This window comes from Carettochelys insculpta, chromosome 21, assembly GCF_033958435.1.
Source record: "Carettochelys insculpta isolate YL-2023 chromosome 21, ASM3395843v1, whole genome shotgun sequence".
Lineage (NCBI taxonomy): Eukaryota > Metazoa > Chordata > Testudines > Carettochelyidae > Carettochelys > Carettochelys insculpta.
Genome location: NC_134157.1, coordinates 16,680,946 through 16,707,045, shown reverse-complemented (window position 1 = coordinate 16,707,045; position 26,100 = coordinate 16,680,946). Strand labels below are relative to the sequence as shown.

The following is a 26,100-nucleotide window of genomic DNA, read 5'->3' as shown; positions in this document are numbered from 1 at the left end:
ACTTTACTGTCACAACTGCCCCCTGCGAATGAACAAGAACATACGATGCATCCTGGGCAGCATGTCCGTTTTGGTTTCCTAGTAACAATTTAATGATCTTTTTACATCTCCCAGCACAAAAAAAGGCCTGTGGCCACAATAGCACATTTCAGCTTGTCGTATGGGATATTTTATGGTACGCTTTTTATACACACACATACACTCGGAGGGAGGAACCCGAAATGTGGTTTTGCTCAAGGCATTGAACTGTACAGTGCTTTTTACCATTTCCCCTCCTTTAAACATAGTCAAGTTGATGTTCCAGGGACAGCTGACTTCTTCAACACACTGACAAGCATAAAAAGACTTTCAGAGATGGATCTTGACTGTTCAGCAGCAAATCTATGTTTAGTCTGTCTGGGGGCATGTTCACCAGTGTCCTCTCTAATTGTTTCCCTCCGGGGCAGAATAAATTTTATGTGCACTAAGGCAAGCACAGATGTGCACCACAAATAAACATGTGCTGCCAGCTGTGGGTGCTTTGTTAATCAGCTGAGTGGGACCTGAATCTCTCCTGGGTGGCCACCCAACCACTCAGCTTACAGGGAATGCTGCTCTTCACCCTTGATGGAACACCAGCGAGGTTGATGCATTCATGCCACAGATGGATTTGCCAGAAAATGTCGCTTGTTCTCACGAAAGCAGATTCTCCCATGGGACAGATCTGGAAACACACACCATGTCTTCCTTGGAAGTTGTGTGAGATTCATAGATGTAGTAAATGATGCTTGTGAAGCTGCCCTGCAGAATGTAATATGGGGGAAACCCAAAGGGTTCTATGGCAATTACTGTGCATTCCTGTAGTTCTTGCTTAGCCAGAAAAGAGTATTTAAGGCAAAAAAAAAAAAAAATCCTCCTCAAGCAGGTTTGAAGCAGGAGGGTAACAGGCTCATCCATCACTGACTGAGCCGTACATTCTTGAGACATGGGTGATAATGAAAGATTCGAGAAGAAGGATATTGATGTTTGAGTGACATTGTTATAGAAAGATCCTGAGACTAGGATGGCTGCAGCAGGTCACCCACGAGGAACTGTATAGGAAGCTACAGGTGAAAGAGAACCTACTGCAGAAGGTTCTACAATGGAAGTTACAGCTATTCGGGCACATCTGCAGAATGAACAAAGAATGAAAAATCAAGACCCTGGTATTCAGTATAATGGACGGTTTGAATAGGAGAGGCAGCCGCACAGAGAATGGGTAGATATAGTAGATGGGTATGGGGCTCGTCTACAGAAACTAAGCCACTCTGCACTGCACAGGGAAAGATGGAAGGAAACAGTGAGGGCGGCATTGGACACCAACGGGCGCTGAGCCCATGGTTGATGATGAAGATGATGTACGTTCCTGACATATTGACCCCTCTGTGCAAGTATTCCCCAAAGCTGCAAGCAGCCAGGCTGACGAGAAGCTTCTTCAAAGCAAGAAACTAGCAGATGCAGCACAGCCTGGGTTGCTGCCCTGCAACAAATGCGTAAAATTCCCCTTTTTACCCTGCTGGCCTGTTCACCCCAGCTGTAACGAGCAGGCAGCGGTTAAGCAGGGAAGTGATGCCACCTCTGATTCTCTCCTGGCCTTGCTATGATATGTGATCGCACTGGATAAGTTAGTGGTGTGGTCCAGTTTTTACAGGCAGCCACATGTGTTGAAAGGTTCTCCCCAGCTTCAGCAGAACAAGGGCTGAACTCTCAGGTGCTTGTGATGAAGCAATGCCTTCTCAGCCTGTGTCCTGTGTCTCTGTGAAACTGTTAGCTGGAAAGGAATGATACTGTGGGGAGCATAATTTAGACCTCCTGCGTGGGGGTGACTGTCGTGGAAGGTCCTATGTCTTTCTGGTCAGTTTCACTTGGTTTCTGTGTTCTGCGCTGAAAGCTCTAATAACAAGTCTTGCAGTGTTTGGGGGTGGTTCTTAAAGACCCAGCTGTGGGAGTCAGGTGATTACAGGTGAACCTGAGCTTTTATCTGAAATAGTAAGTGTCTGGCTCTCTGGTTGCAGAGAAGAGCATAGAAAAAGTGACCACTTAAGAGTCAAAAAAGCAGAAGGCCAGTTAAGGTCCATTTTAAATAATCTAATCAGCTTAAAGCAGTCTTATGATTCACAGAGCGCTGAAGGCCAACAGTAGTGACCACTCTACCAAAACACTGTGACGGGTGGATTGCTAGGAATGCGGAAGGAACAAAGAAATAATTTGTTTAGTTTTCTTAAAATGCCTCTTATATTAATGGTAAATTTTATACAACTTTTAAAACAGTAGTTGGCTTCAGCCTCGGTTTCTTTTGCATACAGCATCTTTCTTCAAGCGAATATTTGCAATCAGCTGCTTTGACAGATGTCAGACCTGGACAACAGTACCTGTGAATCCTTCTGTTCACATCCCAAGATACCAGATAGCATCAGCTGTATGCAAAGTCCAGAACAATGTAACAGAAAGTTATTAGCTGTCTACGTTTTTTTAAACATATTTTATAGAGCAGAGAATGGTGTTTTGTAGACTACAGAATCATATCGCTGCTATATGCTTTAACAGGGTGACTCAAAAACCCTTTGGCAAGATCATTTTCTATAGATCAGAGGTAAAGTTTTCAAAACCACTGGTGCAACTGAGACCTCGTCTACTCTATCGTGGGCCATCAGTTTAACTTCAGCTGCATGAATAACACAGCTGAAGCCAATGTACTTAGATCTATATCGGAGAGGTAGCCGTGTTAGTCTGTATCTGCAAAAACAGGAAGTAGTCCTGTGGCACCTTATAGACTAACAGATATTTTGGAGCATAAGCTTTCGTGGGCAAAGACCTGCTCCACAAAGTGTCTCTTTGCCCACGAAAGCTTATGCTCCAAAACATCTGTTAGTCTATAAGATGCCACAGGACTTCTTGTTGACCTTAGATCTAATTACCATGGTATCTTCACCAGAGTAACTCAACAGCGAAAGTTCTGCTGTCGACTCACCTTATTCTTCTCATTGTGGTGGAGTGTTGGAGTTGGTGGAAGAGCACTTTGTGGTTGATTTATCATGTATATACTAGACACAACAAATCGACCCCACAATATTGATTGCTGTCTGTCAATCCAGCGGGTAGCGAAGATATGCCCTGAAATTCTATTTTCAAAAGTTAGGTCCCATGGCACAGAGGCTTCTTAGCAAAGGATCTCTGATGCGTTGCAAACACCAAACACATGTCTCGTAGCATAGTTATCTACGAAAAGTAAAACGTAAGTATCCATGGAAAGCTTGTAACTTGTCAAGATTCGTAATCATTATGAGATCTTTGTATGGGTAATATTTAAGGCATAAGGAATATTAAGTCGTCTTTGTAGACTCACAGTACAAATTAGTCACCGGGAGGTAATGAGTCTTGGTGATGTAATGCAAGGCTGAATTGTTTAGTCTTGCTCAGTCCCAAGATTAATGGAAAACCATCAGCAGCAATTGCAAACAACCGAAACTGCTTCAAGGTGTAAAAAGGACCATGACAACTGAGGCAGGAGCTGGGGGTGCCTATGAATAGAAACAAAAGACTGTTTAGATGGGAGATCAGAGGGAGGACCACTTGTCTGCTCACTGAAGAAATTTCTTGCAGATCCTGATCCACAAACTGCTCAGCCATCACTTTAACGGAGTGGGCCATTCTGTTAATGATTTGAAAGTTTGCGTCTTACTGAAGAGGAATTTTCACACCACTTTGGAAAGAGAGGCTGCTGAACTCTCTCTTATAGTCAAATTCAACACATTAACACGTGGTTTGAACTGGGATGCGAATTTTTTAGGTTATTATAGGGGCTCTTTTGCATACTTGGCTGAATGTAATTCTTGACTTCCCCCCACCCCCTCTTCTGCCCCTCTACTCTCTGATTTGCTCACCTTGGTAATATTTTTCTGATTTGTCAACCTTGATTACTATTTTTGGTTTTCTGTGCCTTAAATATTGAGCCTCTTCTGGTCTGGCTATGGTCTGAAGAAGTGGGTCTGTCCCATGAAAGCTCATCACCTAATACATTATTTTTTTAGTCTTTCAAGTGCTACTGGACTGCTTTTTTGTTTTGATAGCATATAGACTAGCATGGCTTTCTCTCTGTTACTTACAGAGCATGTGTGCTTTCATGAATGTTTGGATCCTGGTCCTTGTGAAACGAGCCAGCATTGCAACAGACAGAACATTGCAGGGAGGATGCAGGGAAGGAAACTGTATTTTAGATAGAAAAGGGAACTATTAATAAACTATTAATACCCAGGTTGGTGTTTTATGTTTGTTTTGTATTGTTCCTAGAATTCTAGGGCTAGAAGGGACCTCAAGAGGTCACTTGAGTCCAGCCCCCTGTCCAACTAAATCATCCCAGCCAGGGCTATGCCAAGCTGGGACTTAAAAACCTCTAGGGATGGAGATTCCACCACCTCTCTTGGTAACACATTCCAGTGCTTCACCACCCTCCTAATGAAATAGTTTTTCCTTGTATCCAACCTAGACCCTGCCCCCCCGATGTAACTTGAGACCATTACCACTTGTTCTGCCATCTGTCACTACTGAGAACAGCCTCTTTCCATCCTCGTTAGAGCCCCCCTTCAGGCAGTTGAAGGCTGCTATCACATCACCTCTCACTCTTCTCTTCTGCCAACTAAACAAACCCAAATCCTTCAGCCTCTCCTCCAGCCTCTCCTCGTAGGTCATATGCTCCAGCCCTTTCATCATTTTGGTTGCCCTCCGCTGAGCCTGCTCCAGTTGTTCCTATTTGTTCTTCCCACACTCTTCTGTTTCTAGCTTAATATCTGTTCTCTCTTAAACATGACTCATGCATCTGACGAAGGGGGGTCTTTACCTGTGAAAGCTTATGCTCCAAAATACCTGTTAGTCTATGAGGTACCGCAGGACTTCTTGTTGTTCTCAAAGATACAGAGTAACACGGCTACCCCTGATACTTAACTCTTCATGTGTGTCTCAGAAGTACTCACCAGTGCAGAGCTTTCTCCAGGAGTGGCGGTTTAAGGGAAAAATGAGAACCTGGACTGCACTGCTTCTTTGGGAGCAGAGAATTTGGACTGCCCGTGAGTAGCCAGTGTTAGGAGTGGGATAAATGATGTAGTCACAGGTGGGATTGAGTGGACTGTGGGCCATCCACTGTTCATCCAGGCTCACCTGCAGCCAGGGAATGAGACTGGGGTACCCGGGCTTATCCCACTCTGTTCAGCACTCTAGCCAAGCAGTGGGGCTGGGGTACTGCTCTGCTTGTGCTGTAGCCCTCAAATGGGGCTGGGGCTTAACCCCTCCCACACACCCATATTGCCCACCCACCCGAAGTCTGGCTACACCACTGAGCTGGATATCACAGGGGAAGGATTGCAAAGGGATTTGGGGACTGTGGTGTATGTCCTGTTAACCCATAGGGCAGAGACTGGGCTGGCAGAGCCCACACGAGACTGCCTGGAAGACTGGTGGACTGAAGGATCTGACACCTGCACAGGGGAGAGGCCTTGACACTGGACATAGGAGTAACACAACTCTCAGTCCCGGCTGCTCAGAGATCCATCACAGGCCCTTTGGAGCCCGAACCCCGTCTCAATAAGACTTTGGCACCTACAGTCTGAAGTCACTTTTGAAAACAGGAGTGAGGCTTTTTGGAAGACTTTACCCCAGTGGCTTAGAATGGCAGCAGCATGGTGCTCTTTACAGCAGGCCAGCATCTGGCCATTGTCACCATGATCCTGTTATTAAGTTGCTATAGACTAAAGTCCTCTTGATGTGCTTTTTTTAACCAGTGGTCTGTTTCCAGTGTGGACACACAACTTGCAAAGGTAGATTAAATCAATGTGTGCAAAGCACTGATGGCAACAGTAATATACAAAGCGGCAAGGTTTTACAACCAGCCGTCCGTGGTGGGAGATTGTGTAGCCTGCACCTTTGATAACTCATTCCAAGACCTGCCAGCCATCTCCGCACCTTAGCAAAGTTTTCGAAGGAATATGTTGTAGTAAACGAGGTCCTGGCAGACAAAGACTTCATTATTGTAATACTACCATCAGTGCCGCCTCTGGATGTACACCATGAGTAGAAACACGCTGCTGGGTTTTGGCAGTCTGCTAATCAGCTGGGCGACATTTGAATCTCTCTTGGGCAGCTGCCCAAGTGCTCCACTTACAGGGAACACTGACTACCATGGGTTGCTGATTGGAGCTTCTCTAGAGCCTTGTGTCCAAGGATATGTCTTACATAGGGTTGCCGACTTTCTCTTGCAGAAACCCAAAGACCCTTGCCCTGCCTCCTGCCCTGCCCTTTCCTCAAGGCTGTGCCTGTGTACCCACCTTCTCTGAGGCCCTGCTCATGCCAGCCTCCTCTTTCTGTTGCTGGTTCTCCCCCATGCTCTCTCCAGGCTGGGTGAGGGGGCTGGGGTGCAAAAGGGGGTGTGGGCTCTGGGATGGAGTTTGGGTGCAGGAGAGGTGCAGGTTCTGAGCCAGAACATACCTCAGGTGGCTCTTGAGAGTGACTGGCACGTGGCCCTTCTAGGCAAGTGGGGAGAAGCGGGGGATCTCTGTGCACTGCTGCCCACAGCTTCCGTTGGCCCTGCCTCATTGCTAGTCAGCACCCAAAATCTCCCAGTTTGGCTGAAGGTAGCATCCAAGAGATGGGACCTTATTGTGTGAGCCTCCTGGTAAAACAGGGAGGTTGAGCACCCTGCACTTAAATGACAGACTTAATTGCTTCCCACTCTTTCTCCTGTGAGGCACTGGGATATTGTCATCCCCGGTTTACAGACAAAGAAACTGGGGCCACAGAGAGGTTAAATAACTTGCCAAAGGTCACACAGCAAGTCTGTGGCAGAGCCATAACTAGCCCTCTCTCCTCCATGTTCTTTTTCCTCTTCTCTTCTACACACAAGCTCTTCCTTCTCTTTTCCTACATGCCTGCTGCACTGCATTATGAAGCATGAGCCTGAATGATCAATGGTAAAAGCCACAAGCGTCAAAATAAGCAGAGAAAATTCCTGTTGAGGTGTTAATGGACTGTTCTGGAGTTCTTAATCATGTTAATCACCATTCTCAGTGAGACTGCTGGTGTGAGTAACAGTTACATGAAGGACTATCAGCCACTCTGACGCATTCTTCTCTCCTTCCTAGCTTTTCTCCTGGTTCTTCCGGAGGATTAGCGATGTTCCCTTGTTCCCTTAATTCTGAGGCTTCAGCCTAGGATGGATCCATCTTAACGGGAGCATACCTTCCTCGGTGTCTGTGCCCACTCCAGCACTGTTGCATAGTGAGGCTACTGCAGCCCGCCCTTTAGAAATGAGTTTGCACGTTGACATTAGGAGCACAATTGCAGTGCAAGACCGGAGCCATGGATTGAAGGAGGGGCTGTCAGCCCTACCAGCTCCCAGTCACCCAGAGAAAGGGCTGAAGGGAGGAGGCCCAAAGCAGGGAGTCGTGAGCCTGTGTGCCTCGGAGGTCTCCAGCCGCTGTTCCTTTGGGGGCTGTCTACTCCTAATGAGGTTGCTGCTGGTGACAGTGTCCGCAAAAGCCTTTTGCTGCCAGCATGGTGCTAATCAGAGGCCACTGGTGCCTGGGACGGGGGGAGTGCAGGGAGGGTCACTGGGGAGAGGGGGCATGAGGGGACACCTCATTTAGCAATTAAAATTGTGGGGGGGGAGGCAGAGGAAGAGGTCCATCTCCCACATGCTACCACAAGTCACCCAGGGTGCTTATGGTCAATGGTGGGAACCAGCACAAGGACCTGATTCAGAGGATTAAAGAAGGAAAAAGGGAAACTCAGTGAGAAACAGGAGGGAATGAACGTGGGGATGGGAGAATCAAACCCTGCATTAAAATAAGCCACAGAATCAACTGTTACCCTAGCAGGGTTCTGCCTGATGTGCCCCTGTGATATTTACGCTCTAGTTTGTGGAACCTGTGGGTCTGAACCTAAAGCAAGAGGTGTGGGTCGCTGCTCATTGAGTGTCCGAGGGGGTGCCGAGTTAGCCTGCAGCTTTGCAAGTAACAAACAGTCTTGTTTGTACCTTAGAGACTAACACAAGTCTGAGATCATGAGTTTTCGTGGTTAAAACCCACTCCATCAGATGAAAATGAAGAGGAAAAACAGAATCCAGGGCTTATATAGCTGGTCTTACAAGTGAGAGGTAAGTTCACCCTCGTCCCCCCCATCCCCATATAAACTCTTGATTCTGATTTTTTCTCTTCATGTTCATCAGAGGAAGTGGGCTTTCCCCACAAAATCTACTGACCTAATAAATTTGTTAATCTCCAAGGTCCTGCTTGTTATTTGCTCATTCTGTATTCAGCAGTTTTTGCTGGATTGGTGATGGTATGAGAGTGGATGATTCACATATACCAAAGATGATCTTCTGTGGCCAGCTTGCTCATGGAAAGCGCTCTATCGGTGGTCAGTATAAGCGCTATAAAGACATCTTACTGGCCAACGTGAAGTCATGTGTTATGTCTCCCAATGATCTGGAAACTCTAGTTGAGGACAGATTGTCCTGGGTGCAAACCACTGCACAGGCTTTTAATTGCTTTGAGAGTTGGTGTGTCCAGGCACTACAGGAAGAGCGTAGGATCTGAAAAGAAAGTACAACGCCTGCAGTTGGCGTCTTTTTATGTGACGAGTAATCAGCTCTGTTGATCAAGGATTGGTTTAGTCGCTCACCAACGGGGTCATAGAAGATGAGACCTGTCAATCGACAGCTCAGTCCAAGGAGGCAGGCAAGCAAGCATTCAGCATCCCAGGCCTACCAGCTTGGCCACAGAGGATGGGAGCCTGCTACTGCTGCCGCGTAGAGGAATGACCCCCTTTAGGTTAGGTGGTGGAGACGTTCAGTGCTTGAAGGCCTGGTTTCAGTTCCTGGCAGTGAACAACACACAAGTGAAACCACATTAAAAAACAACCAGAGTTCTACCACATCCTAATTTCATTTGGTGTAAATTACCACATGGATGTCTCATTATGAAATCTTGGCCTGACTTTCAAAGGTTCTGAGCACCAGCATTTCAATGGACGATAGGGGTACTCAGCACCTTGGACAGTAAGCCCCCTGTAACTTTCAGCCAACCTAGAACTCTGGACGGCCACTCCCTTCCTTTCTTCCTTTGGTTGTGGATTACTCCTGGGCCTTTATCAAAGGGAGGATTTAATTTTTGACCTGGACAGCAAGGAGTTAAATGCTATTAGTATAGTAGGTCATCCAATGTTACCTGCGGTGAAGGGCTTTCTTCCTTGCTTTGTCTGCTTCCCGCAACCAGAGCCATTGGTGTTGACACCCTGCTTGTTGCTTGCTGCCTTCTATTTCTCTACTTGACATCAGGATTCGACAGGGCTGTCAAGAGAAACTCTTAGGGACAAATGGCAGCGCCATGCCATCTATCTAGGGAAAGTTACTGATGCCGTCTCTGCTGTTTATCCTTGGGGGCTTTGGCAGACCTCTGTCACCGGTACTGAGACTTCTCACCATTTAAAGTAACATGTGCTGAGCCTGCTGAGACTGGCAGACTGAGAACCTGTCTATGGTTTGGGCCCATGTGGCCAGGAGGCATTTGATCCACAGTGTTTGTTTTGCTCCAGTAGCTCTCTGTGGGCCTAATACATGTTTGAGGGAGGGAAGCCAGTGGCAGGGCAGGAGCTAGAAACAGAATGATGGGCTAGCACTGGACACCAATGTTCCCTCTAATGATTGCCATCCATGGGTGGAATAAATTTTGTTCTGTGCACCAAGGTGTATGTGAACATGCACCACCAATAGAAACACATGCTGCCAGCTGTGGGTGCTCTGCCAATCAACTGGGCGGCACCTGACTTTCTCTTGGGCAGCTGCCCAAGCACTCAGCTTACAGGGAACGCTACTGAGCACCAGGACTTATAGTGGTGGTAGTGCATTAGATCGTGGTGCTGGCCTGGCAACATTCAGGTGCTTCACATATGACTCTTTTATCATAGTCCCCCAGTCCATGATCCTGCTGGCTGATAGAAGGGATAGCAGGTGCAGTATTAACTCAGCCTTTGCTGCCTAGTGCCGTTCCAGCCACCAGAATGATGTATGGTGATGCAGCTAGAAATCTGATGCCACTTGGGAAAGGGGAAGATGGATCGCTGGTAGTTACTGTAGTCGGTGTAGCTACAGCAGCTCCAACATCTGTCGCTCTGTAGGAGCAGAGCTGATCCAGCACACTGGTGCATTTGTTTTAAAAAAATACTTGTATTTACGACGTCTGTGTTTTGAAATGGGGATAATGGCCTTTAAAAGGGAAAGAAAATCCACTTTTACAAACATTTTTAGTCTTGTTTTCAGGCCAGACCTGATCCTAAGTTGGATTTTGTGTCTGTCTTGGGGTAGGTCTACATTACAGAGAAGAGCGAATTCACCCAGCCAGGGTGAATCTTCCGGAGTTCCATTTTGCGCACCTGGTAGAGATGTGTGAAATCAAACTATCTGGGGTTGGCAGTTGACCCCTGAACTCCTTGATCTCGTGAGATGTAAGGGAGGTCAGTGGGAAAGTCTCTCCTGTCCACCTCCTTTTCTGAAGATGGCCTGGTAAGTTGACTGCAGATAAGTCGATTCCAGCAACACAATTGCTGTAGCTAGATTTGTGTATCTGAGGTTGACTTACCTGCCTAGTGTAGACTAAGTCTTATTGTCTCTTTCTGTGTTGCAAGGCACTGGGACTTTTGCTGAGCCTAGTCTTTGGCTTCTGTCTACGTGCTCCCTTCTGCCTTTTGGCAGACGGAAATGTTCTTCACACAACGAAGGATGTTTGTTTGCCCTCTTCAAAGCTTTCCAAAAGAGGGCCCCTCAGTCAATTATGATTCTGTAGAATATCACATTATTCTCTGGGCATTGATGTGTTAGCATCTTTGGCTGCGTCAGTCAGCAGTTCTCTTTGAGTTTCATTCTGGAGAGTTGTTTATATTTTTTCTAGGGGTAGTTAGTCCAAATCCGGGTTTCTAAAAATATATTGCTTTGCTTCGTGCAGAGAGACAAGGCAGAAAATGCTCAGGGAATGAAGCTGGAAATTGTCCAATCCAGATTCTTCTCTGTGGAATATATTGAAGGTCAAAGATAACTTTATTTGCGTACCTGGTATTTTACACTATGCTTCATGCAGGGGACTCTACTACTGCAGCCTGAACGGAGCTGGGTTTTGTTGGAGTTGCTTATATTGCAAGCTGTACAGACCAGGGACTATTATTAATAATTTATTATTTGTCCTGCCATGTTTGTACAGCACCTAACACAGTGCATTGCTGATCCGTGACTGGGACTGCTTCAAGATACCTTAGTAGAATAATACCTCAGGGTATGTCTACACTAGGGAGACTAAGTTGATTGCAGATACACAATTCTAGCTATTGCAATTATATAGCTAGAATTGATGTATCAGCAATCAACTTACCTGGCTGTCCTCACTGGAGAAGGTTGATGGGAGAGTTTTTCCCATCGACCTCCCTGACTCCTCATGATACACAAGTAATATAGGGGTTGACAGCCGATCCCTGATAGGTCAATTTTGTGCACCCGTGCCAGACATGCGAAATCAAACCCTGGAAGATAGATCTTGCATGGGCTGATCTTCTGGAACAGTGTAGACATAACCTCAGAATAACAGAGATCAGCATTTAGCCTCTTATATTTACTGAGACACTGGACAGAATAAACCCTGTTAATCCAAGGTCCATGTTGCTTTGATCTTCAGTGCTTGTATTTTTTGATACAAAAAAAAAAGGGAAGAAAAGAAATGTGTTTAAAATCAAGCAGAAGCCAGGTGCATTTTTCTAGTTCAATTATCACCAATTTCAACATTTTAGAAAATGTTGATTTCTTCTCATTTGCCTTCTGCTTCTTTACACAAGTCTTTAGAGTGCACTTGAGTGATGTTCTGAAGCTTCTCTTGCAATGTCCAGGTAGAAACTCACTCTGACAATGAGAGCTGAGATTTGCATGTATTCACATGGATGCAGGAGCTGGGACTTTAGGAAACCCACTAAAAATCGGAAGACTCACAGGAAAGGGGTGAAGCTCTGGGACAGGTTACTTAGGGAGTGGAAGAAGCTCCTGCCCTAGAAGTCTTTAAGTCCCGGCTTGACAAAGCCCTGTCTGGGATGATTTAGTTGGGACTGGTCCTTCCTTTAGCAGGGACTGGACTCAGTGCCCTCCTGAGGTCTCTTCCAGCCCTATGATTCTATGAATGAACGTGGCTGTAATCTGTGTCTTCCTCTTGTGTCCCGATTTCCCCACCTGGTTCAATCCCTTTGGACACGTGTACTCGTGCAGAGCCCCACAAAAGTCATGGAGCCCCATGAGTATACAGAAAGATATCCATATGGATCTGTCTGGAGAGCTGGGATCTGTCTCAGAATAGCACTTAACAGCTGAGTAGGTCCCAATCAAACTCCATGCACTGCTGTCACATTGCTGTTTATTAACAAGAATATAACAATAAAGATCTGTGGCTATAACATGTATTCTCTTTCTGCTCTGCTCTCCCCTCTACCTGAATCGTCTCTCCTTCCCCTGGCCAAGTAGGGATCTTCCCTAGCATTTCAATGACTTGTGCAAGCAAAGGTTGCCAGAGCCTAGATAGCTTTGAACACAGGATGTTTGATTCTTTCACAGAGAGTTTAAAGGCCGCGTTGGCATGGAGCAGCAGTATTTCCCTGCGTGCTACAAGAAACAAAGCTTTGTGTTTCAATTGCAAGATGGCCACAAGCGTCTGTGAGTTAAAAGAAAGGAGTAGAACACATTTCCGATGCCCTTTTGGAAGTTAACAGCTCAGGCAACTGTTGGTATAAACCTGACCTGACAATTCAAGGTTTTGGAGCCACATCGCTGGTTCTGACCTGTAAGATTTAGCAAGCCCTTTAACACTGAAAATCGGGTTTGGAAGGAATGGATTTTTATCCATTAATGTGGACCAACTTCGATTGTCCTGTACATGCGGAAACTGACGGGAAAATATTTCCATGGATGATGATCAAAGAGTGACACGTGCCGCTAGAGAACTTGTTTGTTTGATCTAAGGGCATTTGCAGTGTACATTGTGAAATGTGGTTTTTGACAGTTTGGGTTTAATGTGACCGGCATTGAAGGCATTGTCGTTCACCAACAACTTCATTAGACTGGTCACATGGTTTGGATGTCTGATCAGCACCTCCCAAAACAGACTGGCTGTGGCTGCATTAGCCCCTTCTTTCAAAAGGGCTGTGGTAAGGTGGCTCTTCGGAATATGTTAATGACTGGAATATGTTAAGGAGGCGCTACCATGAATATGCAGCACCTCATTAGCATAATTACAGCTGCATGTGATTCAAAACTGCCAGGTTTGAAACACACGTGGCCCATCTAGCCGGGGACCCTTTGAAACAACCCCCCTTGTTTCGAAAGCCCCTCCTTCCAAAAAGCAGATGGGAAGAAGGGGCATTCGAAATTGGGGGCGGGGGGCATTTCACAAGGCCCCCCAGCTACACGGGTGGCTACGTTGAGAAACCGGCAGCTTCGAAGCACATGCAGCTGCCACTATGCTAATGAGGCACTGCATATTCATGGCAGTGCATCATTAGCATATTCCAAAGTACCACATTACCATAACCCTTCTGAAAGGAGGGGCTAGTGCAGCCATGGCCACTTTGTTTTCTGAGTTGGAGGAAGGACAGAGAAGTGTTTTGGCCCAGCTGCAGTGGTATAAAGACATGGTGAAGGCACACATGAAAAAGTGCAGCGCAGGTGTTGACACTTGGGAGAATCTTGCCCAGGACTGTCCCCAGTGGAGAGCAGTAATCCGTGAGCGGCTGGCACAGTTTGAGAGGTCCCACTGCAGTGCAGACAATGGGGCTGGGTCTACACTACAGAGTTTTCTCAACAGAAGTGGCCTTCTGTCAACATAACTCAGGGAGCTGCCACACACTTAGAGCATTCTGTCGGCAAAGTCTCGACAGAACTCTGGATTTTCCTCGACAGTATTATCCCTGAAAAATTTGAGCCACAACAATCTCTGGACAGAGTACTGTCGACAAAAGTGCAGCGTAGACACTTCTGTCAACCGATGCTTCTAGTGTAGACATAGCCTGAAAGGCAGAGAAGAAGAAAAGACAGTCAAAAACTATCCCTCACTGCTCCATCAGCTACCAAAACCTGCCCCTTCTGGGATAAGATCTGCAGCGCCAGAGTTGGGCTGATCAGCCGTCAATGGACTCACAAACAGGAGGGTGACATGAAGATGTCCAACTCATTATGGAGTGACCACCAAGGAGAGGAAAGGAACGGAAACAGTTGTATAAAGCATTTGCTTTTTCAATCTCCACATCCCCCATCATTAACCAATTAACATCTGCCCTCTACCCCACGCTGCCCCAGTAAATTCCCACAACTTTGAAAAAGTGAGTTGATTAAAAATGCTTGAAAATAAAAATTAATGTTTTCCATCAAAATTATTTAAAAATATAAAATGTAAGTGTTCCAAAGCCACTTTTCATTGTGCCTTGGGCTGTGGACTGCCTTGGGAATGTAAGGAACAGTGCGACTATGGTAAGAAATGTATAGGAGATGGTCAGCGTAATAGGTTGTTAACAGTTGAAAAATAAGACTATTAAAAATCTGTGCAAAATTATTTTCCTGCTGCTCACAGGCAACTTACTCTCTTTTGGGAGGATAGAGGGAGTGTGTGTCAATGATTAAAACCTAGAGTCTCAGCTCTTCAGAGCAAGGTCTGTGTTTTCATGTGTACTCATACATCAGCTACTACAGGCAGGTGCCACACATACTTGCAGCCTTCTGAGCCCTGCTACAGTGCCAATGCAGATTGAACCGCTCTAATCTGGCACCTGCTGGGCCAGCAACATCTGTAATCTGGCATGATCTTAGTTAGCCGGATGACCACTTATCATGGGGGTGGTTAAGTTTCCTACGGTCCCACAAAGTTTGTTTACAGTCACCAGTCCTGGCTCTCAGTGTTCTGTGCTGTTGGTTAGCTGTAATTTACCCGTAAATGTCTTGTAAGGGCCCAATAAGCAGTGGAAGTGTTGATAAAATGATTCTAGGCAATATTATCTCCTGTGGTTTGGCAGATTCTCTTGTTCGACACCGGTCAGTTCCCAGCAGTGCTGGACTAGAGAGGTGCACTCTGTGCTACCAATAAAAACTGTATGAGCTATGGCTCCAAGCACTTTTGTGGGCCAGATTCACCTCTGGTGTATGGGGGGTGGGGGGTCAATCCATTGGAACACCATGGCTAAAATGCAAGATCATCAGCTGGGGTGAGTTGGGTTAGCCACATCCACAGCAATGGAGCTACGCTGTTGGAGGGCAGCTGAGGTTCCGACCCAGTGTTTACTAAGTGGAGTGGGAATAAATGACCCATTGCTTCATGTGCTGTCAGTTCAGCCATGCCGGAGTGCAATTGAAAGAGTAACCAAATGTCAACAACATTGATCTGGTTTGTTATCCACTTCACAACAAAGAAGCAACAGTACACATGCTTGTGTTTACAGGTGCCTCATCAGCTGTGTGCATTTTCCCTCAGCTAGTCAGAAAGCAACAGCTTCTGGAGGGCTGCGGGGTGGGAAGATCTGGAAACTAACACTGATTCTGCCACCAGTTGCCTGTGACACCTTGGGCATTTCCCCTCACCTCAGTCTGATTCTCCATGGGTGTGTCTACACTTGCATTCCTCTTTCGAAATAGGTATGCAAATGAGGTAAACCAGAAATGTAAATGAGGTATAACTCTGCATATTCAGCACCTCATTTTCATAGTCTAATTTCAAAAGAGCTTCTTTCGAAAGAAGAAAGCCAGTGTAGACGCTGCTCTTTCGAAAGTAAACCCATCTTCGAAAGAATCCTTCTTCCCATTAAATAAAGGGAAGAAGGATTCTTTCGAAGATGGGTTTACTTTCAAAAGAGCAGCATGTACACCGGCTTTCTTCTTTTGAAAGAAGCTCTTTCGAAATTAGAATATACAAATGAGGTGTTGGATATGCAAATTTATACCTCATGTGCATTTCTGATTTACATCATTTGCATACATCTTTCGAAAGAGGAATGCAAATGTAGACACACCCATATGTAAAATGAATAATGCTCTTATTCAGGAGGCAGAAACTCTTGCTCAGTGGTTATATGGTATCTTGCGTCTTGGCACAATCTTGCTGGTAGCCTGTGGGGAGATGTCTATACTGCACCGTGGAAGAAAACCCAGTCCTCGCATTGTGGTTATTCCATGGCCCAACAGTCACGTCCTCATTTTATTGCAACGCCTTCTAGGGCCTCCAAGCAGGTATGCAGACTGAGCCAAAGTTGAGGGCCTAACTTAGTCAGATTCCACAGCACACTAAGCCCACGTTTGTGGACTTGGTCTTCCCCAGCCTGTGCTTGAGCATCCACACTGGGTTTACAGGGGCTGGACCAGGTCTCTCAGTTGTGCTAACCCATCTGTGGTGTACTAGGCAGGTCTTCTGATTCAGGTTTGCACCTTGAGCTGTGCCCACAGTCCAGAATGAGTGGGCTTGGAGCTGAGTCGCAGTGGGCTCTGACCCATCCACCTGGCAGGGACCTGGGATCTGAGTCAGACTGATGTGTATGTGTGGACCCCTTAGGCTCAACCCTGAGTCAGACCCTGTTGGGCCGGGGGAGTGGGGGGTGTTTCATGTGCAGTGTAGACATCTCCTGGGAGGCAGACTGGATGATCACCATGGGCTCTTCTGCTCTTGAAATGGATGAATCTGTGACGGCAAAGGGGAGTCAGCAGGACTAATGAACTGATGTCTAACCAGCACTTAGCAGAAAGTACTATAAATAGCTGCGGTGTTTGGGCCCAGGTGGGGAGACATTTTCCTCTGATGTTTGAAATAGGCTGGCTCATTAGAAGTAGTACGGCTGTGGAGTTGTACACAGTCTGCCTCCATCACTGGTGTAAACAGGGGTGTCATTTATCTTGTAGAAGTGCCCAAAGGCCCCAGATAAAAGCGCAAACACTGAGAGATGTGGTCCCCACCCTGGAAAGCTGCCAGTGTACGAGGGTGTGTCTTCCCTACCCAGAAGTTTGCCCTATCAGGGTCGATCTTCCAGGGTTTGATTTCACACACCTAAGAGGGATGCCTGAAATCAAACTATAGGGGGTCAGCAGTCGACCCCCCTACTCCTCAATATCGTGAGAAATAAGGGAGCTTGATAGGAGAGTTTCTCTTGTTGATGTCCCTCTGTAAGGATGGCCAAATAGGTCAATTGTAGATAAGTCAATTCTAGCTACGCGGTTGCTGTAGCTGGAATGGAGCATTTCTACAGTTAACTTTAAGGTCTAGTACAGACCGGGCCTTAGAGAAGACAAACAGAGTGAGAGCAGGGAAATAAAGGTGCACAAGTGAGCTGGCCAAGGCAGACCCAAGAGCAGAACTCACAGCTCCTGACTCCCACACTGGTTTGCTATCTCCGAGACCAGTCTAGTGGTTCTATGTGAAGCCATGAGACGCTACATTTACCATTGCTCACGCACAAGGTTGCCAGATTTGGCTGGTTTCCATCGGCATAGTTGTTTCCCTACCAGTATTACTGAAGTGACACACACATTATTTTGGGTCCACGAAGGCCGTTAGCAAAATTACCTTACCCCAGGAGACCGCCGGGGTTATGACAATCTCAGAGATGAAGGAGTGCCACTCATTTGGCCCTTTTGCTGCAGTAGATCATGCTACCTCACATGGCTGGCTTATACCACAGAGTGTTTTGCATTGGTCCGAGTGAGAGGAATACGAGAAATAATTACCTCCTTCGTAGAAACTGGGAAAGACAAATGAAGACATTCGAGTGCTTTGGGCTTGGTTCCTCTTCCCCCGCCCCATTATTTACTGGATGCTGCAGTTCGCATGCACAATCTACCTGCAGTGAATATATCTTCTGTATTTCTAAATCCTCTCGTTTTCATTTCAGTGAACATGATCTGGGTGAGGATATTTATGACTGTGTCCCCTGTGAAGATGAAAGCGATGATATCTACGAAGATATCATCAAAGTGGAAGTTCAGCAACCCATGGTAACAATTTATTCAGTAGAAATACAATGTCTGGAAGCGGGGTTTAAAGAACAGACGACGCATCCCTAGTGAAAGATAATGATCTCAAACCTATTTGAGTCGTTCCTTGGAAATGAACTGCGGAGCGGGATGGGGTGATGAGACGAAGAGAGCGAGCGAGTCTGGTAGGGTTTCTCAAAGGCTTTTTCCGGTGCTGGCATCTAATGAATGGGAAGGTGGAAGTTCTGAGTAAGTCCCATTTGTGAAGGAAGTGCAGAAGTAGTAACTCGCCGCAGATCCAAAGCAGCGTGTGTCACTTCATCCCTTTCTCAGGCAGGAAATGTGACTCGTACCTGCACAATTAGGCTGTTGTGTGTCTTAGACTAGAAGTATTTTTAGATGCCAACAAGAGTTGCCAGGTATTTGCAATGAAGCTATAGTTTTTCCTCTTGGGTATTTTTACTGTAGCTTGTAGGGATATACCAGACTAGGTAGAGTTTGAAGCGAAGATTTAAAAAGCTGCTTCGGAGGGTTGGGTGCCTGACTCCCTTAAATAATGTTAAGGGGAATTTGAGTATCCAGGATGATGAGTGAGTTTTGAAGGTCTCAGCCAAAAGCTACCCATAGCTGGGAATTTTGACAGGGCTCACAAAGCCCCTGGGCAGCAACTGAATGTGACTTCAGTGGGCTTTGGAGAACTCCTTTTTGCTTCGGTGATACCAAGCTTTGTCTGGAATCTTTTGGGCTTGAAATCCCACCCCACCCCACTGTGCAGAGGGGTTGGGACAAGGCCAACAAACCCCTTAAGTCCTGTCTGACGTACTCTGCATGGTGGCAGATTTCTCCCTTGGAGCGTTTACTCTGTGCACGAAGCCAGGTGCTGTCTCGGAACAGAGTAGTATTGCACCCTGAATGCATGTGTCCTAGTTCTCCTGGCACATGGTACCAAACCCCAAGTATCACGAAAAAGGAAACAGCAAAGGGGGGTCTTTTCTCAGCTGTTTGGACACGCTCCATTTGTTGTTTCTGCTGATGCAAATTTAAAGAGAGCTCCTCACTGGAGCGTGCTCACCCAAACTTTTTGAGATTCAGGTGCCATTCTTCCACCCTTGGGATCTGTGTAGACTGTAATTACTGTCTTCTGTCTGCAAACTACAGCTGACAAAATTCATAACTCTGGGAGAAAGTGGGCTAAACGGATGAGTTCGCTGCTCAATTAAATTCCCTTAGCAAGACCTGTAATTGTGAATCACAGATTGCTGCAGATGGCAATTGGAGGTGTGGATTGGCAGGAACTTCACAGACTCAGTGCAAAGCTGTGATGCAAACTGTCGTTGACCTCTCCCCAGTTCTGTACTTGGTGTAACTCCACTGACTTCAGGCTGCTAATTTAATTGGGATCATGATGGTTTGAGTCACAATGATCCTCTTGAGATTATCGCCTGATGGACTGATCATACCACTGAGCCTGCTACCTGCCCTCCCAGGGGGCACCCCACCACCCTGTCCTGCTCAGCCAGATGTTTTGGCCTTTCCCAGCAAAGGCACAGAGTTGGGCTAACAGCCCACCCCACCCCAGGAGAGTAACACAAACACCATCAGCTCAGCTCTGGGGCTTGACCCAGATGCACAGCCCCAGTGGGGTCAGAACCCCAGATAAATCCATCTTAAGCTGTATAAAAATTTCACACAGAGAAAGTTCAAGAAGTTTGCTCCCTTTATCAATGAAAGAGATGCACACCTGTTGTTCCTCCTCCCCTCCAGTCACAATTACTTACATTGGGTTTGATAGGAAACAAAAGGAATTGTATTAAGTGTAAAAAGTAGGATTTAAGTGGTTGCAAGTGATGACAGACTGAGCAAAGTAAGGGTTTGGCTACACAGCAGCCCTATTTCAAAATAAGCTATTCTGGAATAGCTATTCCCAAATAACATTGCTGCCACGCAGAAATTTATTTTAAAATAGCACTTTGCGATTTGAAATTGGCCAGTCTCATTCTATGGCTATGTCTACACTAGCACCTTCTTTTTGAAAGGGGCATGGTTATGGGCGAGGTCAGAAGATGCCGTGAATATGCAGCGCCTTACTAGCGTAATGGTGGCTGCAGGAATTCGAAAGTGCTGCTTTCAAATCGCGGCTTCCCGTGTAGACGAGGTCGTTTCCAAAGGATCCTCCAGTCTTTGAAAGACCCTTATTCATATTTTGTTTTAGAAATAAGGGGCCTTCGAAGACTGAGGGGGTCCTTTCAAAACACCCCTGTCTACACGGGCAGCGCATGATTCAAATGCGGCACTTTCAAATTGCTGCAGCCGCCGTTATGCTAAGGAGGTGCTGTATAGCTCCTTACCATTCCCCTTTCTAAAAGAAAGGGCTAGTGTAGACATTGTCTGTGAGCAATAGCTCCTATTTTGAAATAGGTGCTATAAAGACAGGGAATAGCATTTATTTCAAAATAAGCCATAGTGCACCCAATAGCTCTATTTCAAAATAGGCTCTGTTGTATGTAGACACTATATTTCTGAGTAGCTAAAGGCTATTTCGAAATGCATTTTTGTGTATCAGTGTTATTTTGAAATAAACTACTCCAGAATAGTTCTTCTGGAATAGTGTATTTCAAAAAAAGACTTCTGTGTAGATGTACCCCTACTGATACCTCTAGCGGGATGTTTTTGACAGAGCCCCTCGTGCAAGCAGGGTTAAAATGAAAGAAAACTTCCCCACCTGAGATTTCCCTCAGCTTTCTGGAAGCAAACAATGCATGACACGCTTCTCCTAAAAAAACTAGGATTAGTTCACAGTGCTTTTCATAGCCTGCTTTGCAGATTCCATATTTACAACCTCAGATTTTGTTGTGCTGTCCTTGCTATTGTTATTAATGGCTGATTAATAAAAGCTTTTGCCTCTGTTTCAAAAACCCAATAAACCATTTCCAGTCCCTTGTTATCTTAAAGTAGCTGCTGCATGCTTTCAAGTTAATGCATGTTGGTAAAATATGAAGATGTTGATTAAAAAAGGTAAGTTAAAGAGCGCCAACCAAGAGACGTACTTCCCTGCATGTTGTCATTCCCAGGCAGGATTCTATTCCCATCAGAGGTTTATTTGGATTTAAATGTGTGTATCAAGTAGGAGACTGATTTGCCTAGCTTTCAAACGACTGCGAGGAAGGTGGCCTATGGGGATGCTTAGAATCAGACTGATGTGTGAAAGGTGCAGTTCCATGCTGGCGCTAACAGCTGTGCGCTGTTTTTACTCCGCTTAGCTGCACCTTTCTCGTGCGCATCTCTGTAACGTATGATGCAAGTTGAGATCTGGGTCTGTCACCGTCTTTTGGAGAACAGCGTGATGAGGCAAGAGGCAGGTCTCGTGGACGTTGTCCCGCTTCAGCAGGAGATGCAGGCTCATGTAGGCCGAGTCCCAGGGCAAGACAGAGTTTGCAGCTGTACAAGCCTGCACCGTTGTGGCCCGCACCACCAGGGCAACAGTGCTATCTTTAGAGCGCTGGCTCAAATGGGAGCTAGCACCAGCATGTCTGGGCAAGCTAGGAGTTAGTTTTAGCTCATAGGGTAAATGTAACATAAGACATCCAGCCCATTGGACTGATGGAGACAGTGGGGCTAAAGTTCAGTTAGCTGAGTCGGTGCCAACCCTGACTTCTCCCCACAGCCACACTTAGGCTGGAATTTTCATCAGGGTTCACCTGGAATGGGGCTTTCCGAAGTGCTCCGCATGTTGAGCGCAGGGCCTTTTTGAACATCCAGTCTCAGCTGTGGGTGCTCAGCAGCCTCCACCATACAAGGCGGCTTCCAACGGGATCTTACAGCCAGGGGAAACTGTATCCCACCCTGAAAATGACCTTCCAAGCATTGGCCGCCTTCCCAAAGGCCCTGTAACAGGACGTACTACCAGCTCCTCTTCCTGGGTACTGGTCGGCCTCCCAGCTCAGGCTCAGAGTGACTGCAGGGTTGTACAGCTCTCATGTCTTTAGTCACCTTACCTTGTGCCCCCACCCAGCCTGAACTAGGGACCATCTTTGTAGGGTTTTCTCTTCTTCCAGGCAGAGTCAGTCTTCAGCTGAGGCTTCCAGCACCCTCCCTGAATGGCCTCTGGCTCGCTGCGCGTCTGCATGCCGGGCTCCTTCTAGGGGTGTTAATGGTTAAAGGGCTGAGGCTTACCAGCTGCAGTTAACCAGTGGGGGCTGGAACAGCTCCCTGTCCACTGGGGGTAGGGGTCCCTTCAGCCCTGCATGGCCCACTACAACCAGGGAGCGCTCCAGCATGGCCAGGGCAGCCCTCATCTGCAGCAGGCACAGCCCAGAAGCACCACAGCTAGGAGCCCTCCAGCCCAGCCATAGCCACCCCTGTCTGTACTGGTGGGCGAGGAGGGGGATTGTTCAAGCCTCCCTACCCCCTCCCCGTTTAATCGATTAACCCGTTAAACTTAATGTTTAACCAGTTAACTAACTAAATGGGATTTTACATCCCAAGCTCCTTCCCAGCCTTTATAGCCCTGGGCTTGTCGGGCCGGCAGGTGCTGCCAGCTCTCAGGCCAGCATCAGGCATGCTAAACATAACCGTGCAGAAGCTGCTGTGGCTCCTGTGGCTTGGATTGTCAAGCCTGATCCTCCAGGCTCAAGATCCCAACCTACACAGCCAATTTGAGAGCTCTAGCGGAAGCCTCACAAACACCAGTCTGTGGACATGGGCTGGGAAGTTCCCATATGCAATGCAGAGGTACCCAGGTAGATCAGTCTGTTTGGTTTATGCCAAAGATCACTCCATGATTTGATAATGGGGAAGAGTACTGGTTACTGAAGGGCTCTTTACTCTAGCAGAGAAAAGCATGATAAAGAACAAACGACTGGAAGGTAAAACCAGGTGAATTCTGAGCATATCTTTAGAAATAAGGCCCACATTTGTAAGAGTGAGGGGTGAGTAACCCCAGCAGCAAAAGGAATGGTGGATTCTCCGTTTTCTGAAGTCTTCGCATCAAGACTGGGTGCATTTCTGTGCTGTGGCCAGACAAAAGTTGTTGAGCTCAGTATGGCGGTAATTGGATGATGTTTTCTGGTCTGGTCTGTGTTATATAGGGGGTCTGGCTAAATGATCTAATGGATCCTTCTGGTCTGATGGTCTGTGAATCCATAACTATGCCCTTTTAAATATTTTTAAACTTCATTTAGACACTGACAATCACTGACCAACTCAGGGAAAGCTACATGGATACACAGACGCTGAAAATCTAGTCCTCAATGTTTTCTTAACTCCTGGCTTCCCTTCTTTCTGTTTAGCAATAGCACAAAGTTCTGTATTGGTATGTCAGTGGCTTGTAATTTTGTCTAAAGAGATAATTTGTAGCACCATATGTGTAATGTTAATTGGTTTTCCTTTTATTTCTGCATGCTTCAGATTAGATATATGCAGGTAAGTAGGAGACAGTTGCCAAGAGTTTGGTTTCTGTCTGACCAATATGCTGTCTGAAACGCTTTCATATAGGTTGTACAAATAGTTGTAATTCTCCTGTATTGCAGACTCAGTGTTGCTTAACCCCAAGCCTTCAAAAATCATGACTCAGGGCCCCATCCAAAAATTATGAGATTGTGCTAAAAATCACAAGATTAAAAATCCACATGGGGTTATTTTTATTTGCTTTCTAGTTTTTGAACTTTTAGGGAGGTCACATTTTCTAGCTTTTCTATGCAGCCATGAGGGCCACAATCTTACTTTTCTCGAAAAAGGGAAGCTGAGATTCTTGGATAATCACATGACTCCAGAAGCTGGGGCTTTAAGAAAAGCACCAAATATTGTAAGTGTCAGGATAAAATAACTGGAGTTAGTGACACTGCCAGAGGACCCATACAAGACCAGTGTGCTATCTAAAAGTGAGTTAGGAGCTTCACACAAGCAAACAATATTTTAAAAAAGAGAGCAAGAAAGAGAAATCATTTCTTCTGACAAGCATCTTTTGGTTATTTTATTGTATTGTAAATTTGAAGGGTGAAATTAAACACAATGGGAATTTTGCTATCAATTTCCATGGAACCAAGATTTCACCTAAAGTTTTCAGAAAAAAATGGATCTCTATCACATAAACAATTGAAATTTTGGTTTCTGCCTGCCTGAGCCTTGCATTGGTTGGGAGTTTGCTGTCGGTGAATGATGCTCTAAAGAACTACTGTAAGCAAGCAGGTTGAATCACTCTAAGGATATTCAAGCATGAATTGTTTATTTCTCTAGAAAATGGGAATGACAGAAGATGACAAAAGAAATTGCTGTTTACTAGAAATTCAGGAAACCGAGGCCAAATATTACAAAACACTTGAAGACATAGAAAAGGTGAGAGCCTGTCTTTTTTAATATCACTTTGTTTCATGTCAACAGCTTCAGGTTGCATTTGATCTTGCATTATGCTTGTTCCATTAGTTCTTGCTACTAGACCTGTGTAATATTAGGTGGCTGTGATAGAAGGCAGCATCCAGAAGCATCCAAACCTAAGCCCATGTTGGCTACCATAATGAGAAATACAGAATCTATTTTATCTGATCACGGCTTATTTAAAACATACTAAAACCCATCCTGTTATTTCACAAGGGTGAATTCACTCCCTCCAACCTGAGCAATAAGAAACATTCAATTCTGATGTGGCCTCGACTTGTTTTTGTAGATTTCTCATCACTCTGTGATCACCATTGAATAATTTGAAAGAACCTATTTATTCCAGGCAGTTCTTGAAAGTGCAGGAGCTGTGCTGATTTGTTATTGAGACTAATTGGATTAAAAGAACCATCTCACTCCATGCATTCATGGGTTTTAATTGGGTTTCATAAAATCTGGTTGCATTCTGTCACGTAAAAAACCAAACACTTCAGCAACTGAAAGATGCAATGCATTTTTCTAGAAGTTGGGCATTATTTTCCCCGTCAGTGATAACAGATGAGTAGCATTAAAAAACGAACAAAAAAAAATCCGGCTATCGTTTCATTTTTTTTCTTTCCCCTTTAAAAATGTTTGCCTGTCTTGCAGCGGCCTCTGAAAGGCACCCGCCCAAATGAATGAGAGTCCTGGTTTTTAAAAAGAGATGCTTTGATGTTCAGATTACTTGTTCTTTGAAAACAGCTATTAACCTGGTATTTCAGTCCAGAACAGGGCCACTGACCGGGGCGGAGGAACAGAGGGCCCAATAGTCCTGAGGCTTGGTGATTAAAAAGGTCCAGAAACTCAGGGCCACCATTACTGCTCTGGAAGCACCAGAGGCGTGTGGAGCCATGAGCCCTTTAAATTGCTGCTGAAGCCTCACGTGGTGCATTCTGGGCAGCACTGAGGGCTGACTGCCCCTAGCCCCACCCCTTCCACCCGAGGCCCCGCCCTTCCAGAGGTCAAGAATCAAGATCTTCCAAATTGCCCAGGGCCTGGCAAAGTCCAGTGAACCACCTAAATTACTGTTCTGGCAAAGTGCAGGGCACCAGGCAGTTTTACGAGTTTAATTTGCATACATACTAATAATCGTGAACTATGCTTGTGTTGGTGTACCTAGATCAGTATCATGAGAGCTTGATAGATATCTTTGTCTCTTGAGGTGACTACATAGGTACTTATCTTGTATATACATGTTGAGCCTTATTATAACTTCCTGAGCAAGTCTCTTCTGAATGGGGAAGAATGCACAGGGAGCAACTTCTGAAAGTAAAGGAAGGGGTCTTTCTCCATCTTCCCAGGGTCTCTTCAAGTATTAATCCTTCCACAACTCACCTGGTCTGTGCTCTTTCTCCCTCTCCCTTTTAAGAGGTATAACTTAGTCCCGGGGCTCACAAACTTTTTTGCTGGGACCCCTTTGCAAAAAATTTTAGGCTTTAGTGACCATCCCATTCCAAGCTTCCCATATCAGGCTACCCTTAGGCCATGTCTACATTACCCAGAAGATCAACTCGCTCGGGGTCGATCTTCTGGGGTTTGATTTTGCATGCCTAATAGGGACACAGTTGACCCCTGTCCTTCTCACTATCTCAAGGAGTAAGGGAGGTCATCGGGAGAGTTTCTCCCATCAACATTCTTCAGTGAGGATGGCCGGGTAA

The 26,100-nt window shown here is 45.9% G+C and overlaps 1 protein-coding gene across 2 annotated transcripts in view; it reads left to right on the top strand.

Moving 5' to 3' along the window:
* The window catches only part of VAV2 (vav guanine nucleotide exchange factor 2), a 382,680-nt gene that overhangs the window by 287,902 nt on the left and 68,678 nt on the right, over positions 1-26,100 (top strand). For both annotated transcript variants that reach the window (XM_075015085.1, XM_075015084.1), the window contains exons 5-6: positions 17,950-18,052; positions 24,266-24,364. In XM_075015085.1, coding sequence (XP_074871186.1) covers positions 17,950-18,052; positions 24,266-24,364 — 202 coding nt within the window. The remainder of the gene's footprint in view (positions 1-17,949; positions 18,053-24,265; positions 24,365-26,100) is intronic.